The 21,566-nt window shown below is 55.2% G+C and overlaps 1 protein-coding gene across 13 annotated transcripts; it reads right to left on the bottom strand.

The window, feature by feature from the left end:
• Nucleotides 1-4,641: 4,641 nt before the first annotated feature.
• LRFN1 (leucine rich repeat and fibronectin type III domain containing 1) lies at nt 4,642-21,523 on the bottom strand. 13 transcript variants are annotated; one of them, XM_060651069.3, is made up of 6 exons: nt 20,558-21,523; nt 18,379-18,569; nt 13,792-13,909; nt 11,394-11,448; nt 9,532-10,974; nt 4,642-6,368 (listed from the first exon to the last, which is right to left on the bottom strand). In XM_060651069.3, the coding sequence occupies exons 5-6, from the start codon at nt 10,935-10,937 to the stop codon at nt 5,462-5,464; spliced, it is 2,313 nt and encodes a 770-aa protein (XP_060507052.1). In that variant the 5' UTR covers nt 10,938-10,974; nt 11,394-11,448; nt 13,792-13,909; nt 18,379-18,569; nt 20,558-21,523; the 3' UTR covers nt 4,642-5,461. The 13 variants fall into 13 exon arrangements, with proteins under 13 accessions (XP_060507052.1, XP_060507057.1, XP_060507062.1 ...); XM_060651074.3 differs by having other exon boundaries at nt 13,877-13,909; XM_060651079.3 differs by lacking the exons at nt 11,394-11,448; nt 18,379-18,569; nt 20,558-21,523 and adding exons at nt 11,479-11,528; nt 16,435-16,712.
• Between the last annotated feature and the right edge of the window lie 43 nt (nt 21,524-21,566).

Below are 21,566 nucleotides of genomic sequence, written 5' to 3'. Positions count from 1 at the left end.
CTTTCCCCTTGCCTGACACCTGCTTCCCAGGACTCCCTTGCAGTTTGGAATGGCCCTCCGACTGAAGGGCTTCTTAAATTATTTAATTTATGTGAAGAATTTAAAACAGTTCTTGGCACAGGTTAAGCCCCATATAAGTGTTTATTGCTTTTACTTTTGTTATTTTAGATTTTTTTTTCTTCCCTGAAACAAAGAAAACTCTTCCATTTGTTCCCTTCCTTCCTGCTTAATTCACTAGTATGAGGACGTGATGTCTGGAGCTGTGGTGGCTATTTTGTGACCAAGAGGCAACAAACCTAGCATATGAAGCTATTCTTCTAAGGAAGGTAGAATGGAAGAGTAGGAAATTGGGTCCTTGGTGATATCAAGGAGCCATTGCGTCAAATCCCCAAACCTCCTAACTCGAGACTTCTTATTAAATGAGATCACCAAATGTCTTCAGTCGTATTAATTGGGTTTTCTGTCTTCCGCAGCCAAATATACCCTCACAAATCCATCTCTGTATGCCCACCATAGAACCTAGAGAAGGTAGTCAATTAATATTTAATACCATGGGGTGACTGGCTGGCTCAGTTGGTAGAGCACGCGACTCTTAATCTCGAGGTCATGAGTTCAAGCCCCATGTTGGCCCTAAAGCTTACATAGACATTTGGATCGTATAGGAGATACCTAAATTCTGACATATGACCCTCCTCAGTGCTGCAATGGAAATAAGGTTGCAAATCCTTTCTCGGAAATGCCAAGGCCTAACAAAAATTTTTGACCTGGACGTATTTTGGTTTTGCCCTGTTCAGCATCCATTTCTCCTGGTAAAACTCCTCGGTTTTCCTTTGGGGAATGGCCCCGTCTTCCGATTCCTTCATTTGCCTGGACACAGGACTCAGGTTTGCTCAATCATCTCCAAAGCACAGTGGCAAGCCTTCCCTTCATCCCCTCCCCACCATCATGAGAGCCTCTGAATCAGCTGTTCCCTGCGCCTGGGACATGCTATTACTTTCCTGCCATCACAAAGTCTTCACCTGGCCAGTTCCCATTCATCCCTTACGTTTCACCTAATATCACCTTCTCCTTCAAACACCCTTCTGCATGGTGCACTGGGCATCCTATTGCTTTTATCTGTGTAAAAACGTCCCCATCCTATTTTTCTGGTGACTATTTAGGTTCAACCATGTGAAATTGCCAATGCTCTGCCATTTCTAACCTACAAAACTGGCGATTCCATATGGTTCAACCTAATTATTATTTTGGTAACCCCCAGGTCACACAACCCAGACCCACAACCCCCACCTGGCCAGCCAAAACATTACATTTCTGGGGTGTCTGGGTGGCTCAGTCGGTTAAGCATCTGAATCCTGGTTTCAGCTCAGGCCATGATCTCACTGTTGGTGAGTTCAAGCCCCACATTGGGCTCCATGCTGTTAATGCAGCACTTGCTTGGGATTCTGTCTTTCTTTCTCTCTCTCTGGTCCTCCCCTGCTTGTTCTCTCTCTCTCTCTCTCTCTCTCTCTCTCTCTCTCTCTCTCTGTCTCTCTCAAAATAAATAAATAAACTTTAAAAATTATAGTCCCTTGGATGCTACAGTCAGTGCTGGGGTGGTACGTGACTCTGGTCAGACCAATCAGAGCCCTTCCCTGATTGTTTTTTTTTTTTTCATTTAGGATTGGAGGAGATTTTTGCCATTTTAAGCATCCAGTCTGTGTCTGTAAATAAATGGCCATTGCCCCCACCACATGTGGTTGAAGAGGATGAATCTGAGCTGGGAGAAGCAGAGAGGAGAAATGAGTGAGAAAAGCGTCTGGGTGGAATTGAACCTGGGTTCCAGTCTCTAAGGCCAAGTTCCTTGTAGCTCTACCCTTCATCGTCTGCTTCCCACATATATAAGCCAACAATGCCCACTTTTTATGTCTAGCCCAGGGAAGCTGAGCTCCCGTCACTTGCTACCCAAAGACTCAGACTAATACACATGTCCTTGAACCTCTGGTCAGGGTCAGCTCCGCTGGGCTCCCACAGTCTCCTGTGCTTCTTACAGCAATATGACTGCAGTTGCCCTGAGCCCCAGGAGGGCAGAGACTGGGTCTGTCTTAGTTGCTGCTGGGTCTCCAGTGCCCAGCACAGGGCCAGGCACAGAAGGGATAATCATTTCCCTTGGATGATACTATGCCCTCTCTCGCCTAGTGTACCTGTTCCTTGGGTTTAAAGCTCTCGACCTTTTTATGTTTATTTATCTATTTTTTGAGAGAAAGAGAGAGAGATCCAGGGAGGGGGCAGCAATATAAGGAGAGAGAAATCCCAAGCAGGCTTCAAGCTGTCAGCACAGAGCCCAAGGTAGGGCTCAAACTCACGAACTGTGAGATCACGACTTGAGCCGAAACCGAGAGTCGGACGCATAACTGACCGAGACACCCAGGTGCCCCTTAAAGCTCTCAATTTTGAAAACCAAGCATGGCATTGGCATTGATAAATACATCTCTACTAAAATGAAGAGGTTACAGGTGAAGGAAGGTGGATGGAGTGTCATCCAAAGGGCCGAACCGGGGATCATGTTGGCCCCAAATGTGTCAACGGGTAGATGCCAAACTCTGAGATGGCAGTTGCTGATTCGGTTTCTAAGGCACGCACACCCCACCCCAAAGCTGGGGTCTCCACAAAAATCAGACCATATACTGCCTCTACAGAAATCCCTCCATCGGCTTCCCGTAGCTCTGAGAATAAAATCTTGACTCTTGACCCCAGTCCACAAGGCTCTTCAGAATCTCCTCCTGCTCACCTCTCCCGCCTCCTCCCCTCCCACTCTCCCACTCACTCCAGCCCAGACATAGTACCTCCAGCACACTGAGGACCTGCTTCCCTTAAGGGCTTTGCATGTGCCATTCACTTTGCCTAAAATGCTTTTCCCTGGCTCTTCCTACAATGGATTTCTTCAGCTCCGCCACCACACTCCTTGACCCTCTGATCTGAAGTAGGCCTCCCCACCCCCCCACCCCCATCAGTCCTTGTCCTCTTCCATTTTCATTCTTTATGCGACATTTATTTACCACCGGACAAGGCGTTTACTGTCACACCCTCCCTCCCCCGGGGCATATAAGCTCCATGGGGCAGGGGTTTCTTGTTTTGTCTTATTTAACTATTTTGTTCACTGTTGTATCCCCTGCACAGAGCCAGGTACACAGTACATGCTCGAGAAAGCTTTATTGGGTGAATCAGAGACAATATAGTCAGCTGGTTAGGTGTGCAGGATTTGGAGGCAGTAAGCTTTCCGATCGTGGCTCTGCCCTTAGGTGGTTGTATGGTCTTGGGCCAGCTCCCTTAACCTCTCTCAACTTCAGTTTCCTCCTCTAGAGAATCGGATGCACACGCTACACACATCTGTTGCAGAGCATAAATGCAATCGTGCTGAGTAACTCCCATTTTGCTGGGCACTGGCTTGCATGCTCTCTGCTTGCATCAGGGAGGGTCTGTGAGCACAGCGCCTGGCATGTGGGAAGCCCTCAGTAGCCAGGAGTCGTGATGACTGAGAGAAGTGTGGCTGGGCCACTGGGTGAGGGAGCCTCATGGCATGTGAGTCGCTGGTGCTTCTGTCCTTGCTGCTTCCCACCCTGTCTGCCCAGCTCCATCCCCCTCCCTCCTGCTTCGTTTCTATTTCCGTCTTTCTCTCCTCCTCTCCGGCCCTCAGGGGGCCCCTGGCTGGCAAGAAGCCTTTTTCCTCCTTCTCCAGGATCAAGGAGTAGTTTTCACCGCAGGCCAAGCCTTTCTCCCCAAGGGCTGGGGCACCCCCATCGGACCAACTTCCCTTCCCCAGCCATAGCCCTCAGCCTCCCCTGAGAAACTCTTCCCCACACACCGTTCTCTGTGTTCCCAGCAAACTCTAGCACCTAGAATCCCTCACATTCCAGACAGTGACCAATGAGCATTTTCCCTCACCCCCTCCCCCAGGTTGACTTTGGATACCCTCCGCTAACCAAGGTCTTTGGGGCCATTCCCTGGCCTCCAGATGGATGCCAGAGGCAATATAGTGTAGTAGAGAAGAGTTGATACTGAGGTCAAACTGCCAGCTACCCTATTTCCTCATCTGGGGGCCTTGGGATAGTGCCTTTCATTTCTCCCTGGTTCAGATTCCTGACTGTAAAATGGGATTAAACATATCCACTTCAAACAGCTAGCGGTCTGACCTCAGAGAGCTGAGCTGTGCTTAGCCCATGTGCAGAATGAACATCCACCAAGCTGCTCAGCAGTCGAGTTCTATGGTTAAGAATACAGACTCAGAAGTCAGGCTGCCTGCCTTTTTCAATCCCAATTTTGCTACCTTCTGTTCTGGCTATGTGACCTTGGGTAAGTTACTTAACTTTTCTGGGCTCAATTTCCTCATCTGCAAAACAGGATAACAGTGCAGGTGTACTAGGGTTGTTCAGAGGATTAAATGTCTTAAGTGCTTGGCACATAGTAAGCGCTCACTAAATGTTAGCTGTTATCATTTTTATTATTCCCCACCTCTAAGTCAGAGGACGGGAAACTATCTGCAAGTATCCCTGGTCCCAACTAGCCATCCTTCCTCCAGTCTCACTTGAGTCGGCACGCTGTAATTCAGATCACACACACATATCCCCCCAAACACACGGACACACAGAGGTCAGCAGAGCGGCCTCAGACACAGAAAAAAGTTTAATTCTGCTGCGGCGGAGGGTCCCGGCTCCGGCAGGGAGGGGAGGATTTGGTTTTGGATCTTGTTCATGTGGGGGTTTATTTGGGGAAAGAAGGAGGGATAGGGGAGACTCTGGTCCTTCCAGTGGGACCTGCCCGGGAGAGTGTGTAGTGGGAAGAGGTAATCAGGAGAGAGAGGGAGACTGGACAAGATATGGGAGGGAGAAGAGACGGCGGGACAGAGAGAGACAAATAGGGAAGGACAGAGACATAAGACAAAGACGACATAGGGCGGGACAGAGAGGAAGGGAACAAAGGGGGACCCCAAGCCAGACCCGACGGGACCAGGGAGGTGAATGGGGTGGGGGTGGGGGCTTTGGAGGCCGCCGCGGGACAGAATAGGATCTAGTCCAGCCAGATACAAGAAATGGGCCCCTCGCCCCTGCCCCGGTCCCGGGCGGGGGGAGGGGGCTCGTGTCTCAGTGCTGCAGTGTCGGGGGGGCCCTGCCCCTCCCCGCGCTTCGCTGTGTAAGGCACCGGCTCCAGCGAGGTCCGCGAGCGCGCGGGGGGAGGGGCAGGAGGGGGACGAGGAGTCCTTGGAGGAGGGGGGCCCGGCTGCCCGCCCCCTAACTCCCCCGGGCCCGGGGGCGTGGCCAAGAGCTGCAGACGAGGCAGCCTCGCCCCCTTCAGGGAGGAGAAGGGCGCGTCTCCCCCTCCAGTCTGACCACTAGGCGCCGTGCTTTCTCCCCCGAGTCCTGCCCCAGCGTCCGGGTGGCTGGGCGTTTGTCCGCCGCACCCAGGCGTCCCGGCGCCCGCCCGCCGCTCAGACGGTACTCTCCAGCATCCACTCGGTGCTGGTAAAGGCCAGGCGTGCCCTGGCGGAGCCCAGCCCCAGGTCTCCGTCCTCCCCGGCCGCGCCCCCTCCGGCCCCGTCCAGGTGCGGCGTGGACCGGTGGCGCTTTGTCCGCCGGGCGCGGCGCGGGTAACTGTGGCTCTGGAAGAGTGCCCCGTAGTCCCCGTCGAACGAATAGCGCTGCTGCGGCCTCGGCCGGGCCGGGGCCCCCCCAGGAACCAGAGCTAGAGTGGGGGGCGCCGAAGCCGGCGGCCCCAGGGCCCCGGAACGGCTCCTCCGAGGGCCCGCCGTGGCCCGAGACTCCTCCCCAGAGATTTCCTCAGACGGCAGCAGGCACAGCGAGGTGGCTGAGCCGCCCAGGGAGCGTCCAAGGACGGCCTCTGGCTCGGTGGAATCCTTCTCGGCGGCGGCGGCCTTCGCCTCGACCGCCAAAGCGGCAGCAGCCGGGGACGTCACCTCGCGCAGCGCCTCGTAACGGTCTTGCGCCGGCGGGGGCGGGGCCTGCGATGCGCCTGCGCCGTTGGTCTGCGAGCACACATGGCTGACCCGCGGAGGCGACCTGGAGGTACCCTTGACGCGGCGGCCATCTCCGTCGCCGTAGACTTTATAGCGGATCATGAGCAGAACGATGAAGACGAGGACCGAGGCGACGATGACGCCCCCAATGGCGATGATCATGGTGCCACCCAAGAAATGGGCCCTCAGTGGGCGGCAGGGCGCGGGATCCCCGGCAGTGGTAAACTGCACACAGCCCACCACTCGCGTGGCCGGCAGTGCAGTGGCCCCGTCGTCGTAGACTGCCAGCACGCACAGGTCGTAGGCGCGGCCTGCTGCCAGGTCATTCACCAGGAAGGTCTGGCTGGTGGATGGGATCATCCTGCAGGAGGGGACGGCATCAGCACTGGGTTAGCTCCACTATGAACGGTACCGCTTCATTTGCGTGTCCCCTCCGTGGTGACCAACAGGGAACAAACCATGCATTCCTACCGATATTTCACTCTCTATGGGACAACAGCAGCCATTCAAGCAGCAAATGTACATCCTCTCAGGACCACTGCTACAGGCCACGCCCCTCATCTGCAAGCCCAGACCTCAGAACCACTCCCTGTGGTGTTTCATCACCTGCTACGATAATATCTGCCATTCGTGTTCCCTCGTCTACATATCCTGGACCCTGCCTGGGAGGAGTACTATAGCTTTTAAATCCTGCCCTTAAGGAACATGCCTTCAATGTGGGTCAACTGCCATTCAGAGTCTCTCATCTATAGATTTCCATCCTTGAAGGGGCCCCAATACTATTTCCTGCATGTCCCATCCTCCCTCAAGTGGACACCGAAGTCAACTCACACCCCCTGTCTTACTCCTACTGGGACAACGGATGCTCTTCTAGTTTCTTTTTTCTACGTATTCCCATCCTTTCCGGGAAACCATGATACAGGCCACGCCCCTCATCTGCACGTCCCACCTTGGGTACATACATCTAGCCACCTCTGTCTATTTCCAAGCCCCTCAACTACATATTCCCACCCACCAAGGGGACCTGGCTATAGGCCACTCCACTTCTGGTTGACCAATCACTTCCAAGCCACACTCCACAGGGCCTACTACAGATGGTTTCCCTACTGTGCCTGGGACCATGTCCGCTCTTTGCGTGTCCTGCAATATCGATCACCTTGTGTTCATGCTGTGCCCCATACCACCAGAGGTCGTGAAACCATGCCCCCAGGGTAAATTTCATCCACAATCGGGTCAAAGGTAACCAAGCAAGCATGCCACTCTCTTGCTATAGGCCCCTGCCTTCTAATGAGGGCAGTGCAAAGAAGTGGTTATGCCGACAAAGCCTGGGGGCCTGTGTTTGAGTCTCTCTGCTGCCCCTTGCTAGCTCTGTGACCTTAGGCAAGTTTCTTAACATCTCTGTGCCTCATTTCCCCAAAATGGAGACAGTAAGAATTCTTCTGTCTTCTTCATAGAGAAAGTGTGAAGTATGAATGAGTTCACCTACCTAAAGCCTGGCACTGGATAATTTCACCATGATTAGCTTGGATCCCACCCAGTGCTGGCCAGTCACCCTCACCGTGGCTCACACTTTACTGCCAATGGCACTCTTCCCCAGCTGGAAGAGCATTCCCACTAGGCCTTGACCCTCTCCTGTTGGGCACATCTCTTCTGTGCTGTTGGCCACATCCAGCCTTGGCTAAGCCAGGACTGCCACATCCACATGGATTTGTATGCCCAACACTCAACCTCACAAGCTCCCCTCACCTAAAAATCTCATAGTGGGTCACCAGAGACAAGGACTGTTGCCCAAGACCATGTGGCAGGAGCTCCATCTCCTCTGAACGGCCACGCCCCCCCCCCCCCCCCCCCCCAGGCTTCTAGCCCCTCAGCAACTTCACATTCTCTCTAACAAGCCACCTCTGCCATCTCTGGTCCTGAAGCCCACCTCAGCTCCCTTATAGCCAGAGCCACCCTTCAAACCAAAAGATTTCAAGTATGGTCCCCATCCCCCACCCCCCCCACCCATAAAGGCCTACCCGCTTTTCCAACTCACCCCCTGCCTGCCATTTCACACACTGCCCCCCACCCCTTCCAGCCCTGGGCCCCTGGCTGCAAGTCTTCCTCCTCTTCTCATCTCCTCTCCCAAAGAGCATTGGATTCGTCTTGCTCCTTTCCCCCAAAGTAACCAGTTGCTAGGGGCTCCCCACTTTTCAAGGACAGAGGCTGGCTCCTTAAGAAAGCTTCAGCCCATGTGTCTCTAATTGGCTGCAAGACGCAAGCAAGCAGCAGAGCAGGCTTCTGGTTGGATGTCACCTCCGCCCCGTGGCAGCAGTGAGGAGGTTAACCCCTGCAGCACCGTAGCACAGGCATCTGCAATGGGGGACAGAGGACTGAACTGTGGCCTTGAGGGGAAAGGAAGAGAACAGGGGTTTGTTGCCCTGCTGGGGACACAGGGCCACCAACATCTGCATACATGCACGGTCCGAGGGTCTGTGAACCTCCCCTCACCGCACCACACAGAGGCTAAGAGTTAGAGAAGAAGAGAAACAGAGAGGTGGAGAGACACAGAAACTAAAAGCTATTGACAGAAATGTGTTATCCTTCTCCCCTAATCCCTGCCTGGCAAAAAGTAGGGGCTCGATAAATGTGTGTTCAATGTATAAAGGGCAAGATTAGGAGTTAGAAGGGTTAGGGCTGGAATCCTGGTCACTTCCTCTGTGACCTTGAGCACGTGATTCCCCCCACTGAGTCTCAGTTTCCCTGTCTATAAAAAGGGAAGGGGGATCATGACTGCTTCACGGCAGAGTTGGGAAGCTCAAATGAGATAGCACAGGGCCTAGCACGGAGCAGGGGCTTGGTGCCTCATGAGGACAGGAGGGAGAGACGGGACAGACAGAGGCAAAAGCAAGAGAATTGATGGGAGAAAGTAGCCCTTTAATGCCTGTCTATGCTGTACAGATCTGTCCACACCAGGGCAAGGGCTGCTAACCCAGTGGATGGTGGAAATAACTCAGGTGTGTCTATAAAATGGGAGGGGGTATCATCATTGCTTCACAACAAAGTAGGGAGGATCAAATGGTCATTTATGTATTTTTCTCATACTTTTCGTTCCCTGTTCTATAATGTACCTGATGTGTTGCTAACAGTGACACTGGTATGGGTTAATCATAAGTGTGTGAGAATATTTCATGTTCCAAAATGTTTAACTGACAAGGTGCAGAATCAAGCACCCTCGGCCAGCAGTGACCTAGACCATGAACCCCAGAGAGCAGGGATGCTGCTGGGCACGTTCACTATTATAACTCCAGTGCCCGGCCCTAGTCTGGCTCGTGTGGGTCCTCGACGAAGATTTACTAAACACAGGAAAACCAGAAAGAGATAGGGAGACAGAACTAGAGAGGAGGAGACAGGGCGGGTGAGGGCCCAAGACAACTCCGCATGTCCATCCAGAGAACCACAGCTGAGCAAGAAGGCCAACGGAGTGCGCAGATGGGAGGGTGGGCCCCTGGAGGAGGTAGAGGTCCTGGGACTGCAGCACCCACCTGTAGACAAGGGAGTCATCTGCGGAGCTGTTGTACTGGACCTGGTACATGCGGATGCCGGGCACGGGCCTCTGGGCCGGCCAGCGGATGAGCACCGAGTTCGAGGTGAGCTCGGCCGCCACGAGCCGGCGCTCGGCGGCCGATTCGTTGGCACCGGGTCGGCCGGGCGTGGCGATGTCTGAGGAGCCGGGCTCGGTGAGGGGCGGTGGGGCGGCCGGCGGGGGCGCCATCAGAGGCAGGGGTACCACGCACACCTCCACGGGGGCCGTCGCTTCCCCAGCGGCGTTGGAGGCGATGCACGTGAAGGTGCCACTGTCCCTTAAGGTGGTGATGGTTACATCCAGTGTCCCATCCCCCCGAACCCGGGTCCGGCTCGAGTTCCCCAGCAACCGCCCATCGGGTGCGACCCAATGCACCACGGGCTCAGGGTCACCCACAGCGCGGCACCGCAGGCTGACCGCCTGGCCCTCCACCACCAGGGCCCGGCCCCCCGCCTGCCGTGTAATCAGCGGGGGTTCACACAGGAATTCCTCCTCGGGAATGGACCAGAAGTAGCGGTCGGTGAGGTGCTCTGGGGTGGCACACGTCTCCAGGTCGTCCTCTCGGGTCAGCCGCCGCAGCCACAGCAGCTCGCAGTTGCAGTGCAGAGGGTTGCCGCCGAAGCTGACCGTGAGCGGCGTGGGCGGCTTCGGCCCCGAACCTTGGGACCTCAGAAAGAGCCCATCGGGGGGCAGTTTATGGAGGCGGTTGGAGGTCATGTCCAGGCGAACCAGTTTGTGCAGCTGCACAAAGGTACCTTCAGCGATATGGTCGATGAGATTGTGGTCCAGCGTGAGGGTGTTCAGGTTCACCATCTGGCCCACAGCCTCCCACGGCAGGGCCTCGAGATTGTTGTAGGACAGATCCAGGTCCTCCACGGTGGACAGGAAGGCGTCGAAGGCAGCTGACTCGACCCGGCGGATCTGGTTGTTGCCGAGGATCAGGTGGCGAAGGTTGCCCAAGCCGCGGAGCTGGTCGCCACGCACCTCGGCCAGGCGGTTGCTGTCGAGGTGCAGGGCGCGGAGGGCGCGGAGGTCAGCGAAGGCGCCGGCGGCCACCTGGCCGATGGTGTTACGGGACAGGGTGAGGTGCACCAGGCTGGTCATGTTGGCGAAGTCTCTGCGGCGGACGGCCGCGATGAAGTTGTCAGTGAGCCGCAGCTCCACCACGCGCCGGTCGATGGCCGGCGGCACGAAGAGCAAGCCGGTCTTGGCGCACAGCATGGTCAGCGTGGGCGCCACGTTCTGGCAGATGCAGCGGCCGGGGCAGGGCTGCCCACGGGATGCCCCGGCCCAGAGCAGCAGCAGAAAGGGCAGGGCGGCAGGTGGCGGCGAGGGGAGCGCCGAGGAGAAGGGGCCTGGAGCCATGGTGCAGAGGGAAGGCGGGAGGAGTGGGGCGGGAGACCTGCAAGGGAACGAGACGGGTTATCCAGGCACAGGGCTTGACCACCAGCCTGGCCACCCACGATGTCCTACTAGAAGTCTGCCTCAGGTCCCTGCCTTCCTGACATCCAGTCTGAACAAAGGCAGGACTGATCATCACCTGGCATGCATTTGTTGTTAACAGACAATATTTCCATGCTGGTTAGTAAATTACACGGCCCTCCACCCCCCACCCCCAGGGTCCTAATCCCAACTCTGACCTTCCTCTAGGAGGCCCAGACCTCTCATGATTTTCCAACCAGAGGGGTGCGGTGACACCTGGCCCAGTCTGGGCCTTCCAGTACCCACTAAATATTTTTAAAAATCAGGGTTGACTAGGGTTTAAGGTTGTGGATTTCAAAGCCATAGTCCCTGGGTTCAAATTCCAGCTCTGACACTTACTAGCTGTGTGACCTCGGGCAAGTGTCTGAACCTCTCTGAATCTCCGTTTCTTCATCTGTAAAATGGAGATAAAAACAGGCCTTACCTCTGTGAGGATTAACGGGATCAATGAACATAGTGTACTTAGAACCGTGCCTGGAACATAAAATGTGTCCAATACGTGTTGGTAATTATTCTCATCATGATCACTGAGGGCCCAATATATGCCAGGTACAGAAGTGTGCACTATTATTAAGAGTAAGTGCTCTGAAATCAAACAGACTCAGGTTCAGTCCTGGCTCCCCACTAGCTGGTTCTGTGACCGCAAACCAATGATTTCCCCTAACTAGGCCATAATTTCCTAATTTGTACAACGGGATGACAATCATACCAGCTTTGTTGGGTTGTTGCAAGGGTTCAGTGAGCTCATTCACTGGGGCCACTGAGCACAGGGCCTGACACACAGTAAGTATCCAGTAAATGTTAAGGGGAACCACTACCACCACCACCCCCCCCACACACACCCTTGGGAGTGGCAGAGGGAATCTGAAGTTAGGAGGCGCTGAGAAAAACACAGCAGTCTCCTTCCCAGTCTTGGGAAGTCCTTCTCTGAACCTGGCTTCATCCTGGGCTCTGGTGGGCTCCCAAACAGCGGGCAGACTTCCACGCTCACATCAGCGGGCACATACAAGGCCCCATACATGCCCACACTCACACACACCCTCACACACTCACGCTATGCCTCTGCTCCAGGCAAAACCTTCCGGCAGGGATTCCCCTGCGGCGGCTGCAGCCCACGACATGTCAGTTCCCATCACAACACCGGGTGGGTGGGGGGGTGAAGAGGGAAGGATGGGAAGGGGGCGTCCCTGAAACTGTTTTCACCCTACCCCGCACCCAGTCCCTTGCTGGCCCACCTCCTAGGGATCTGCAGTTTGGGGCTGTGGCCTGCTGTGGCCCTGATCCTTCAGCCTGTGGGGAGGGGGACCAAGAGAGTCAGAGAGAGAGGGGCAAAGAGACAGGGAGAGACAAGTGGGCAAGGGGGGAGATGCACTGGCAGACACAGAGACACAGAGTCAGAGAGAGAGACAAAGGGACAAAAAGAAAAAGAATCTGAGGGGCGCCTGGCTGGCTCAGTCAGTAGAGCATGTGACCCTTGATTGCAGTGTGGCGAGTTCGAGCCCACATTGGGCAAAGAGCTTAAATAAATAAATAAATAAATAAATAAATAAGGAAAAGAGAAAGACTCTGAAAGAAAGGTGCAGAGGCAAAGAGCCAGCCTGAAACCAAGACAGGCTGGAGCACTAAGAAAGGAGGAAACAGGCAGAGAAGGGCGTTGAGCCCAAGAGATGGGGAGAGGAAGAGTGAGGGAGAGGCGGGAAGTGATCCTAAGAGATTACAGAGAGACCAAAATGGAGGAAGAGATAGAGACAGAGGGACAGCGCCCGGGCTGGAGAGAGAAAAAGAGGCAGAGGCAGGGCATCCCACCATCTCTGAGCACCCCCTATTAATTTGTCTTGCGATCCTCCTGGGATAAAGCTCTGTATCGAATGGAAAACCTGAAAGGCGGAACTCCTGAGTTGGGAGGCCCAGCTCTGCACCTGCCTGCCTGTGGGGTCTCTAAGGCTCAGAACCCCAATCTATGAAGCAGAAGTGCCTGGTTTGGCCTCCCACAGCTGGGGTGGGACTCGAGTCGAAGGGATAATAACAGCAATGAAAATAGCTAACATTTCTTGAGAGGTAGTGCAGCATTGCAAGAAAGAATCTGGGCCTGGCCGCTCAGGTTCACACCCCAGTTCCCCGTTGCGCGACTTGAATCCAGTGACTTCCCCTCTTTGTGCCTCAGTGTGCTCCTCTGTAAAATGGGGATAATGATAGCACCTACCTCACGGGGTTGTGACGAAGTATAATACACTGTAACATGTTCAGAATAGTTTCTGACAGACTAAACACTACATAAGTGTTAGCACCTATTATTAACATTATCACCATCATCATCATCATCATCATCATCATCATCATCATTATTGTATCATTTTCTCTGCCTCTCTCCCAGCCACTAGCCGATCAGTCTACCAGGAGATCTTCCCACATGCATGCACGCACACACACACACACACAAAATGGTAAACCATGTCGCTCTCCAAATGCAAGGTTCACTTCATGTCACGAAACTCTCTGTACCCCTACTGATATCATCAGGAGACTTCCTTGTCCCAACCACCTGACCCACCCAGAGAGGAGATGCTTCCAGGCCCGAAACCCCCACCTACCACCCATGCCCTGGCTCCACCACGAGCCCTGATCCAAACATGATGCTCCTGATCTTGTTGTCATGGCCGCCCCCTCCCCCCCCCCCCCCCCCCCCCCCGCCCTGGGGCCCTTTCGACACTGCCATACCCTGCCCTGAAATCCATACCAGGCAGGGCTCCAGGCCTCCAGCTGGCTCAGAACAGGCCCAATCACTCCACATCTCTCTCCCCAGCCTGAGGGACCCCACTCACCTCTCTGCAGGGAGTTAGGGCCTGGGCCGGTACCTGCAAAGGAACAAAATGACCTTATTAGCATCCTTCTGGCTCCTCTTTGAAGACCTGCCTCAGAGACCATCTCAGCCAAGGAAGTCCCTGGTGTGATCATTCTCTCAGCCCTCCTGCTGCAGGCTCTGCATAGGCTCAGACAGACCCAGTGAGTTGTTTCTGGAATCCAGGGAGTCTGGGTCTCAGGACTGTTCACCCTCCAAAACCCAGGAGTCCAGGACTTTAACTCTTTGTCCTCTGTGGGCTCAAGAGGCCAGGAACCCCAGCCCCTTCCCCTTCCTTCCACCCTGGTGTGTACAACCCCAGCTTCCTCCTCCTTCAAACTCCAGAGTCAAGGTCTCAGTTTCTTCCTTTCTCAAGACCCAGGAATCTGGCCTCCCAGCAGCCTTCTCAGATTCAGGATTCCAGACTTCCAGTCTCCTCCTTCCAGAGTTCACATCCTAGTCCTCCAACTTCAAAGAGCTGAGTGGTACTGGGGGTAGGAAAAGAACCAGCGGTCCCCATCCTTGCCGTTACACCACTGTCACACCAACATGTGTGGACATGCCAAAACCCACATGGGCCCAAGTCTCTACGTCTGGATTTCCATGGACCCACCAGCATGATGTGTGCCCCCCACCCTCCATGGCCTCTTAGCCCAACATGTGGATGCACTTGTGTCCTTGGACCCCCTGGATGGACCCCAGCATACCACGGGTCACACCACATGGGCCCAAATCTCACTGGGCCAAGAAGTGGGGTCAGCCTTATGCCAGGAAGACAGGCACATGTGTGCATACGCCCTGCACATAGACCAATCCCCAGAGACCAACACTGACACATAAATGGACTCACAACATAGACCCACACCCTCAAGGCTGACACAACCTGCACACAACCTGCACACAACCACACATGTACAACATTGACTTTCCCTTGCACATTCATATATACATATGCACACACACAACAGAGAAACCCATGTGCCTTCTTGCAGACAATCGGATACATGCACCTATAAGAGAGAAACACGTGCACACTAGCCAACACACAGGGGCACACACATATAACATATACTCACTTGCACAATCAAAGATACACAGGTGCATGCTTTTAAACGTCCAAACACTCATACACACTCATACAACTTCACATATCCCCATGAGCATGGTCACAAAACTGATATATCCCCACACCAACAGATGCCCAAATGCACACCCTAGCTGATACACACCTCATACACATGACACAGAACTACAAGCACACACAGACACACAAAACTGATACACAAGCACACAGGCACAAAAAGATTCACCTTGCACAGACATTCTGAGATGTTCACTCATAAGACACATGCTCACACAACAGCCCTGTGAGGGATTTACACACTTCCAAAATGCATACAAAATATTGAACCACGGTAGCATAGTCAACAGATAGGCATAGATTCACACTCACATACAGTCATGAACACACATCCCTCCTGGCCCTGAGGTGCCCCAACCCCACCTACTTCCCAGGCCAAAGAAATCCTAGCATCCTTCCCTCCCAGCACATCCCCCCCAACCCCCAGCCAAGGCACAAGCCAGGGCCTGAGGTCAGAGTTCGGCAGGTGGAGTCTCAAAGGGTTGGGGGACTGAGTCCCAGAGCCCCCGCCACAAGGCAGCCCAGAGGTCCCCGGGCCTGGCCATCTGTATGCCGGCAAGTCCGGCCCCATCTGCGGAGATCTGGCGGGCGGGGGGGATTGGGGTGGGGTGGGTGGGGAAGGGCTGGGTCTGTGCCCCTCCCCTCGGGCCCATCTGTCCATCCCTCGGCCTCTCATCCCTCCATCTGTCCACCTACCGGCCGCCCATCCCCCCCACCCCCAGCCACCGGGAAGGGGAAGACATGGCCGTCTCCCCCAAGGACCGCTGAGGACCCCCCAATTGACATAGACCGAGGGAGCGGCAAACTCCCCATCCCCCAAAGCCACACAGAGGCCTGGTCCCACAAGGAACGAGCCCCAGCCCCCGGCCGGGAACCTGACGTGGACGCACAGACACACACCCTCGGAGACACACAACCCGCAGACACACACATACACACACACAAATGGACACCAGGACGGGCACACCCGGCTACACAAACCCTCGGATGGACATCCAGCCTGGACACAAACACCCAGCGCAGCCAGCCCCGCGCACACACTCGTGGGGGGGGGGGGGGGACCCACACCTGGGCACACAACCCACGCACACACACCTGCACACAGCCCCTCCGATGGGCGCGCGACAGCCCCCCAGACACACAGCCAGAGGAGCAGCCGCTCGGGGGACACACGCGCGCGGCCGGACACAGCACCTCGGCTCGACACCCAGCACACACCCGGATGGCCACACAAGCAGGGCGCCGCACACGCCGGCGCCGGGCACACACAGGGCCGCGCGAGCGCACGCCGGGCCCGCCGCAGCGCCGCGGACACACACTCACACGCTCGCACGCTCACACCCGCGCTCCCACCGGCGCCCCCGCCCGCCGCCTCCCCGGCCGCTGCGGGCCGCGCTCACCCAGCCCGGGGGGGCCCCGGGCCCGGCCCCGCCGCCGCCGCCTCGCTCCGCGCCATGGTGGGGGGAGGGCCGGGGGAGGGGGCGCGGTGCCGCGGGGCCGCCTCCCTCCCGCCTCCCGCCCTCCCTCCCGAGCCGCCGCCGAGCTCCGCCCTCCGCGCCGCCCGCCGCCGGAGCCCAGCCGCCACCACCGCCGCAAGGGGGGAGGGGGCGCCGACCGGAGGGGGCGGGCGGGGCGGCCGCGCAGCCCAGACCCCCGCTCCGGGGCCCGCCGCAGACCCCTCTCCACTGCGGAGCCGCCGACCCGCCCCCGACCCCTCCCCAGTCCCACCCCCAGCCCTGCCGGCTTCCCCAGAGACCCCCAGACCACGCCCCAGCTGGCGTGGGGACTCGGCGGAGATCTCGGGAACGTGTCCCAATACCCAGGGGAACCTCAGGCCATGCCTTACCTCCTTGGAGGACCCAGACCATGTCCTACAGCCACCCAGGACCACAAACCATGTCCTACTCACCTTGGTGACCTCAGACTCTGCCCCATACTCCATCGGGGACCCCAGACCATATCCCAGCACCTAAGGGGACCCGGAGCACCCCCATCAAGGACCCTAAATCATACCATAACATTCAGGTATGAATGTTACCACGCCCCAGAGAGGACCCAAACCATATATCAATATCTAGGGAGACACCAGATCATGTCTTACTCCCTCTGGGGACCCAAACCATATCCTACTGCTTCTTGGAGACCCCAGCAGTGTCCTTCCACACACCATTCCTTGACCCCCAATAGGGACTCCAGACCATGTCTAGTTTCTAGGAGGACCCCAAAATGTCTCTTATTCCCCCTAACTTTCCTCATTACCCCCAGTTAGACCCCAGACCATGCTCCCCTCTAAGGCACCCCTTGGTTTCCAGAACCCCTGATTTGCCCCAGATTCTTTCCCTGCATCCTTCCTGTTCCTATTCTCTCTTTTGGACCCGGGAGACCCTTCCCCTTCCCTGTGACTTCCATGGATACCAGGATTCCTTACTCCCTCCTTGGTTAGACTCCTTTCTTGCCCAACTCCTATTCAATAGCTGACCCCTAGCCCCTCCCCCAAATCCCACTGTCTCTGGCCACTCTCCACCTCTTTCTGAGATACTCACCAGACCCCCAAACCCAGCAAGGCCTCCCCTCCAAATCCACCTTATTGCAGTCCCTGGCTCCCTGGCAGCTCAACCCCTTCCAATTCTGGATCCTACTGTATCAAGGTCCTCTGCCAAACCCCTTCCCTAAGTTCTTCCTAGTCACGTCATGGCACAAAGCCTGCCTGCCCCCCACCCCCAGATCAAGGGCACCTCTGCAGAGCCTCCCCTCTAGTAAACCTTGACCCCACTCGCAACCATTAGATGCCCCCCCGAAGGACACTCACAATCCCCCCCTCAGTCTTCAGATTCCAACATCACCACCACTACCACCACTGCCACCTCCCACCCTGGTTCCTGGCGCTCCCTGATGGGATACGGAGGTCCAGGGCTGGGAGCACGGAGAGAGAATAGTAACAACAGCAAAAGTGGACACATGTCCAGCACTGTTGTGCGCCAGGAATGGTTCTATGGGCTTCACATACATGACTTCAGTTAATCCTTCCAGGAGCCAGACGAGGAGGCCCCATCACATCCTGATTTTACAGATGAGGAAAATAAAACCACAGAGAGGTTAGGTAACTTGCCTCAAGTCACACAGATAAGGGAAAGGAAGGGGAGGGCGGACCTGGGATGGACAGGAGGGAAAAAGACAGGATGAGAAGATAGATGAAAATTAGAGAGACCGAGATCCTCAGAGATAGGGAAACAAAGAGCCTGAGCCCAAGCAGAGAGCCCCACCCCCACCCCACAGACTGAAACTCTGGCCCCGCCCACCTCTTGACCTCTTCCCAGAGCTCTGGTTTCCCTGTCCCAACCAACCATGATCTTTCTACTTCTCCAGTATCAGTTCATCACAGCTCCTGGGGTCTTTGCACTCTTTCCCCACTGTAGTGATTCCTCCTTTTCATCCAAGTCTGAACTCAAATGCAGTCGCTTCAGAGAGGCCTTCCTTTCCCAGCCCCAGTTCACACCTGCACCCCTACCAATTGTCCTCATGTCTGCAGGTTACTCTGAAATACATAAAAAATAAGATGGATTGACGGAAGGGTTGATGGATGGGTTTATGATAAAGCAAGTAAAACATTAATGGTAGAATTTAGGTGGTGGGTATATGGGTGTTCACTGTAAAATTATTTTCAACTTTGCTGCCTGTTTGAAATCTTTCATAATAGATGTTGGGACGTGAGCCAGAGGACTCTCCTAGAGACTAAGGAGGCAGCAAAAGCACAGTCCCAACAGGTCCCACTATTTCTATCTATCACATCACCTCATTTTATTTCCTACATGGCTTGTTAATCATCGTGTTTGCTTCTTCGCCTCTTTACTGTGTTACTTATCTGTTTATTGCCTATTGTCTAGTCATTGATCTATAAGCCTCCTGAGGGGAGTGGCATGGGTACCACTTTTCTCCGGTGTCCACAACAATGAACGGCACCCAGGAGGTGCTCAGTAAAGACGTGTTCTTGAATGCCTCGTAGGAGAAGGCCTGGGAGCTGGGCCCACTCCAGACTCACTGCAGGGGCCACACTCAGCAATAAACATAATGCCCCAGCCTCGGGTCACTGGAAGGGAAGGGGGATACCCCGGGGCGGGGGGGGGGGCGGGTAGAGAATGTCCCCTAAGGTCAGGGAATGTGAATTGGCCTGAAAAGAGGACAACAGGTAGAAGTTTCCCTCTGCCTTGATTCCTGACCCAGATTTTCTAATAGAGACCCAAAACCATTCTCACACTTCCACAGTTCGGCCCCGCCCCCAAGCCTAGGTCCACCCTGTCTCCAAGACTCCGCCCAAAGCAAAACTCCCCAGCCCTTTCTGACCTAAGTTTGCCCCTCAGGCCTAGGTCCGCCCACCAATCCCCCCACACTTAGCCCCTGCACTCCCCCCTGCACCTTAAACTCCACCCCAAAAGCATCTAGCTTTCAGGCCAGGCACTGGTCCCTTTTGCCTAGTCCTTTTGCCATTCTCAGTTCTGCCCTAAATCCCGTTTCTTCCTCTCCAACATAAGCCCTACTTTCCTTGAAGGTTAGCAAGGAGAAGTGCCCCCAGGGAAAACCTACAGCCTGGATTTAAAAATTACGGAGCCTGGATCTGCGGAAGCCCAGGAGAAGGTTGGTGGAGAGAAAGCGGTCCCTAGTTTGTTTGGGGGCCCCTTGAAGGAGTGGCCCCAAAGCTAGAGCCACGCCCCATTGTGCTGACTCTCCATTGGATAGTGTATTCTGTTATGGCCTCTCTGATTGGTTCCCCCACAATCCCTCTAGCCAAACCTACTCTGCATTGGGCAGTCCCTAGAGCCACCCTCTCTGATTGGTCCTTGCTTTCCAAACTCCCTGCTCCTGATTGGGCAACTCCTCGTACATGCTTCTTTCTGATTGGATTGTTTGCAATCATGAGCCTGGATGCCGACAGAAGTTCAACTACGTGGGAAGGAGGAAGAGCTGATTCCCTAAACCCCCTGCCTGAGAAAGGGAGTGGCCATTGACCACCAGATAGCCTTGAGTTGGAAGTTTCAACTGTACAAACCACTACCAGTGGGACTTCAGGCAATTACTTTTGGCTTTGCCAAAATTTTTGCCTCAGTTTACTCATCTGTAAATTGGGGATAATAAGGATGCCATCTTCATAGGGTATTGTAAGGATTAAATGAGTTAATACCTATAAAGTGCTTATGGAAGTACCTGGCACATAGGAAGCCCTCAATCAGAGCGTTAACTGTTATTAATTTGATCACGTAAGTGCATGACCTTGGACACGTTCTTTTGCCTCTCAGACCTCTGCAGGAGGGCAGTTGCTTGGCCTCTTAATTGAACGGCCCCTCCTATCCCCAGCCCTCTTCTTCCATCTCTAGCCATCAGAGACAGAGGCTATGATCAGAGGGAGAAGTAGAGACGTGCCTGGCCAGAGATGGGGTGGGGAGGGCACCAGGACGGGTGTCAGAGAGGAGCTCAAATCCGCCCCTCCCCCAAATGCTGGCAGGGGGCGGAGAAAGGGGAGCGACTTACCTTTGCAAAGGGCTGGTCCAGTCTGGAAACAAGGGGGGCAAGTGTTGAGTTGAGCGGAGTGGTGAGGGGGATGGTGTGCTCTGGCGGGGAGGGCTGGGGAGGGCTTGGAGCTGGGCTTGTGGACCCTCCCCCAGGAATGACAGGGCTGGGGGAGGGGCTGCCCAAACCCAAGGTCATTGTGTCATTGTTTCCATGGCAACGAACACCTCTCAACAGGGAACCTGGAAGGGGGGGGTGGGGGGTGGGGAGGGAGCTCCCAGGTCCCTGGATTTGGGGACAGAGGGAGGAACAGAGACCAGGAGGAGAAGCAAAGAGAAAGAAAGGGTGATTTATCTCTGTGAAGACCTGCCCATCTCAGAACTCTCGGAGCCTGGTACACCGTGGGTGCTCAATAAATGTCCCTCAGGGACAAAGAGAGCCTGAGAGAGTCAAAGGCTCAGAGATGCCAGAAGAAAGAAAACTCTCCAGACTGGGGCGGGTAGGGTGTCCCTTTCCTGCCCTTCAACCTCATACCCCTCAGGGGTCCCCTGAAAGTCCGGGATCCTCTCCCCTACCCCAGTCTGGGGCCCCCAGGCCTACCTACGCACACAAACCACTCACCCCAGCAACTCCCTTGAAGCAATTACATTTGATCCTTTAACAACTTTTCTGCCTTTAAATTCTTCCTGCCTGGGGGCTCACTGAGGAAAGTAGCATTCGGTGCAGGCTAATGTCTGATGCCCCTAGAGCCGGGGGTGGGAAAGTGGGAGGAGGGGAAATGGGCACTCGGCCTCGTTTTTCCTCTCAGGAATCCAGGTGTCCTTATTCCCCTTGGGAGTGGCCCCTCCTGGATTCAGATATTTTCCCATTCCTCCAGGAAACCTAGCCCCCCTTCCATCCTCCCACCCAGCCACACACCCACACACCCTAGAAAAACCTACAGGCCCCTCCCTTTCTGAGAAATCGGGATCCTCTTTTCCTCCTGGGACTCACGGCCATCCACTTGGTCTGCCTGCCCTCTGCTGGCCCA

The sequence above is a fragment of the Panthera onca genome, chromosome E2 (assembly GCF_046562875.1).
Source record: "Panthera onca isolate mPanOnc1 chromosome E2, mPanOnc1 haplotype 2, whole genome shotgun sequence".
Taxonomy (NCBI): Eukaryota; Metazoa; Chordata; class Mammalia; order Carnivora; family Felidae; genus Panthera; species Panthera onca.
Note: the sequence above shows the minus strand (reverse complement) of the source record. Positions and strands in the feature narration are given on the sequence as shown.

What these genes read in the sequence shown, in the direction of transcription:
- LRFN1 (XM_060651069.3), bottom strand. Translation starts at nt 10,937, where the DNA reads ATGGCTCCAGGCCCCTTCTCCTCGGCGCTCCCCTCGCCGCCACCTGCC. An exon ending in GATGACTCCCTTGTCTACAG is followed by an intron (nt 6,369 to 9,531) that starts GTGGGTGCTGCA and finishes CCCCTCCTGCAG; the next exon opens with GATGATCCCATCCACCAGCC.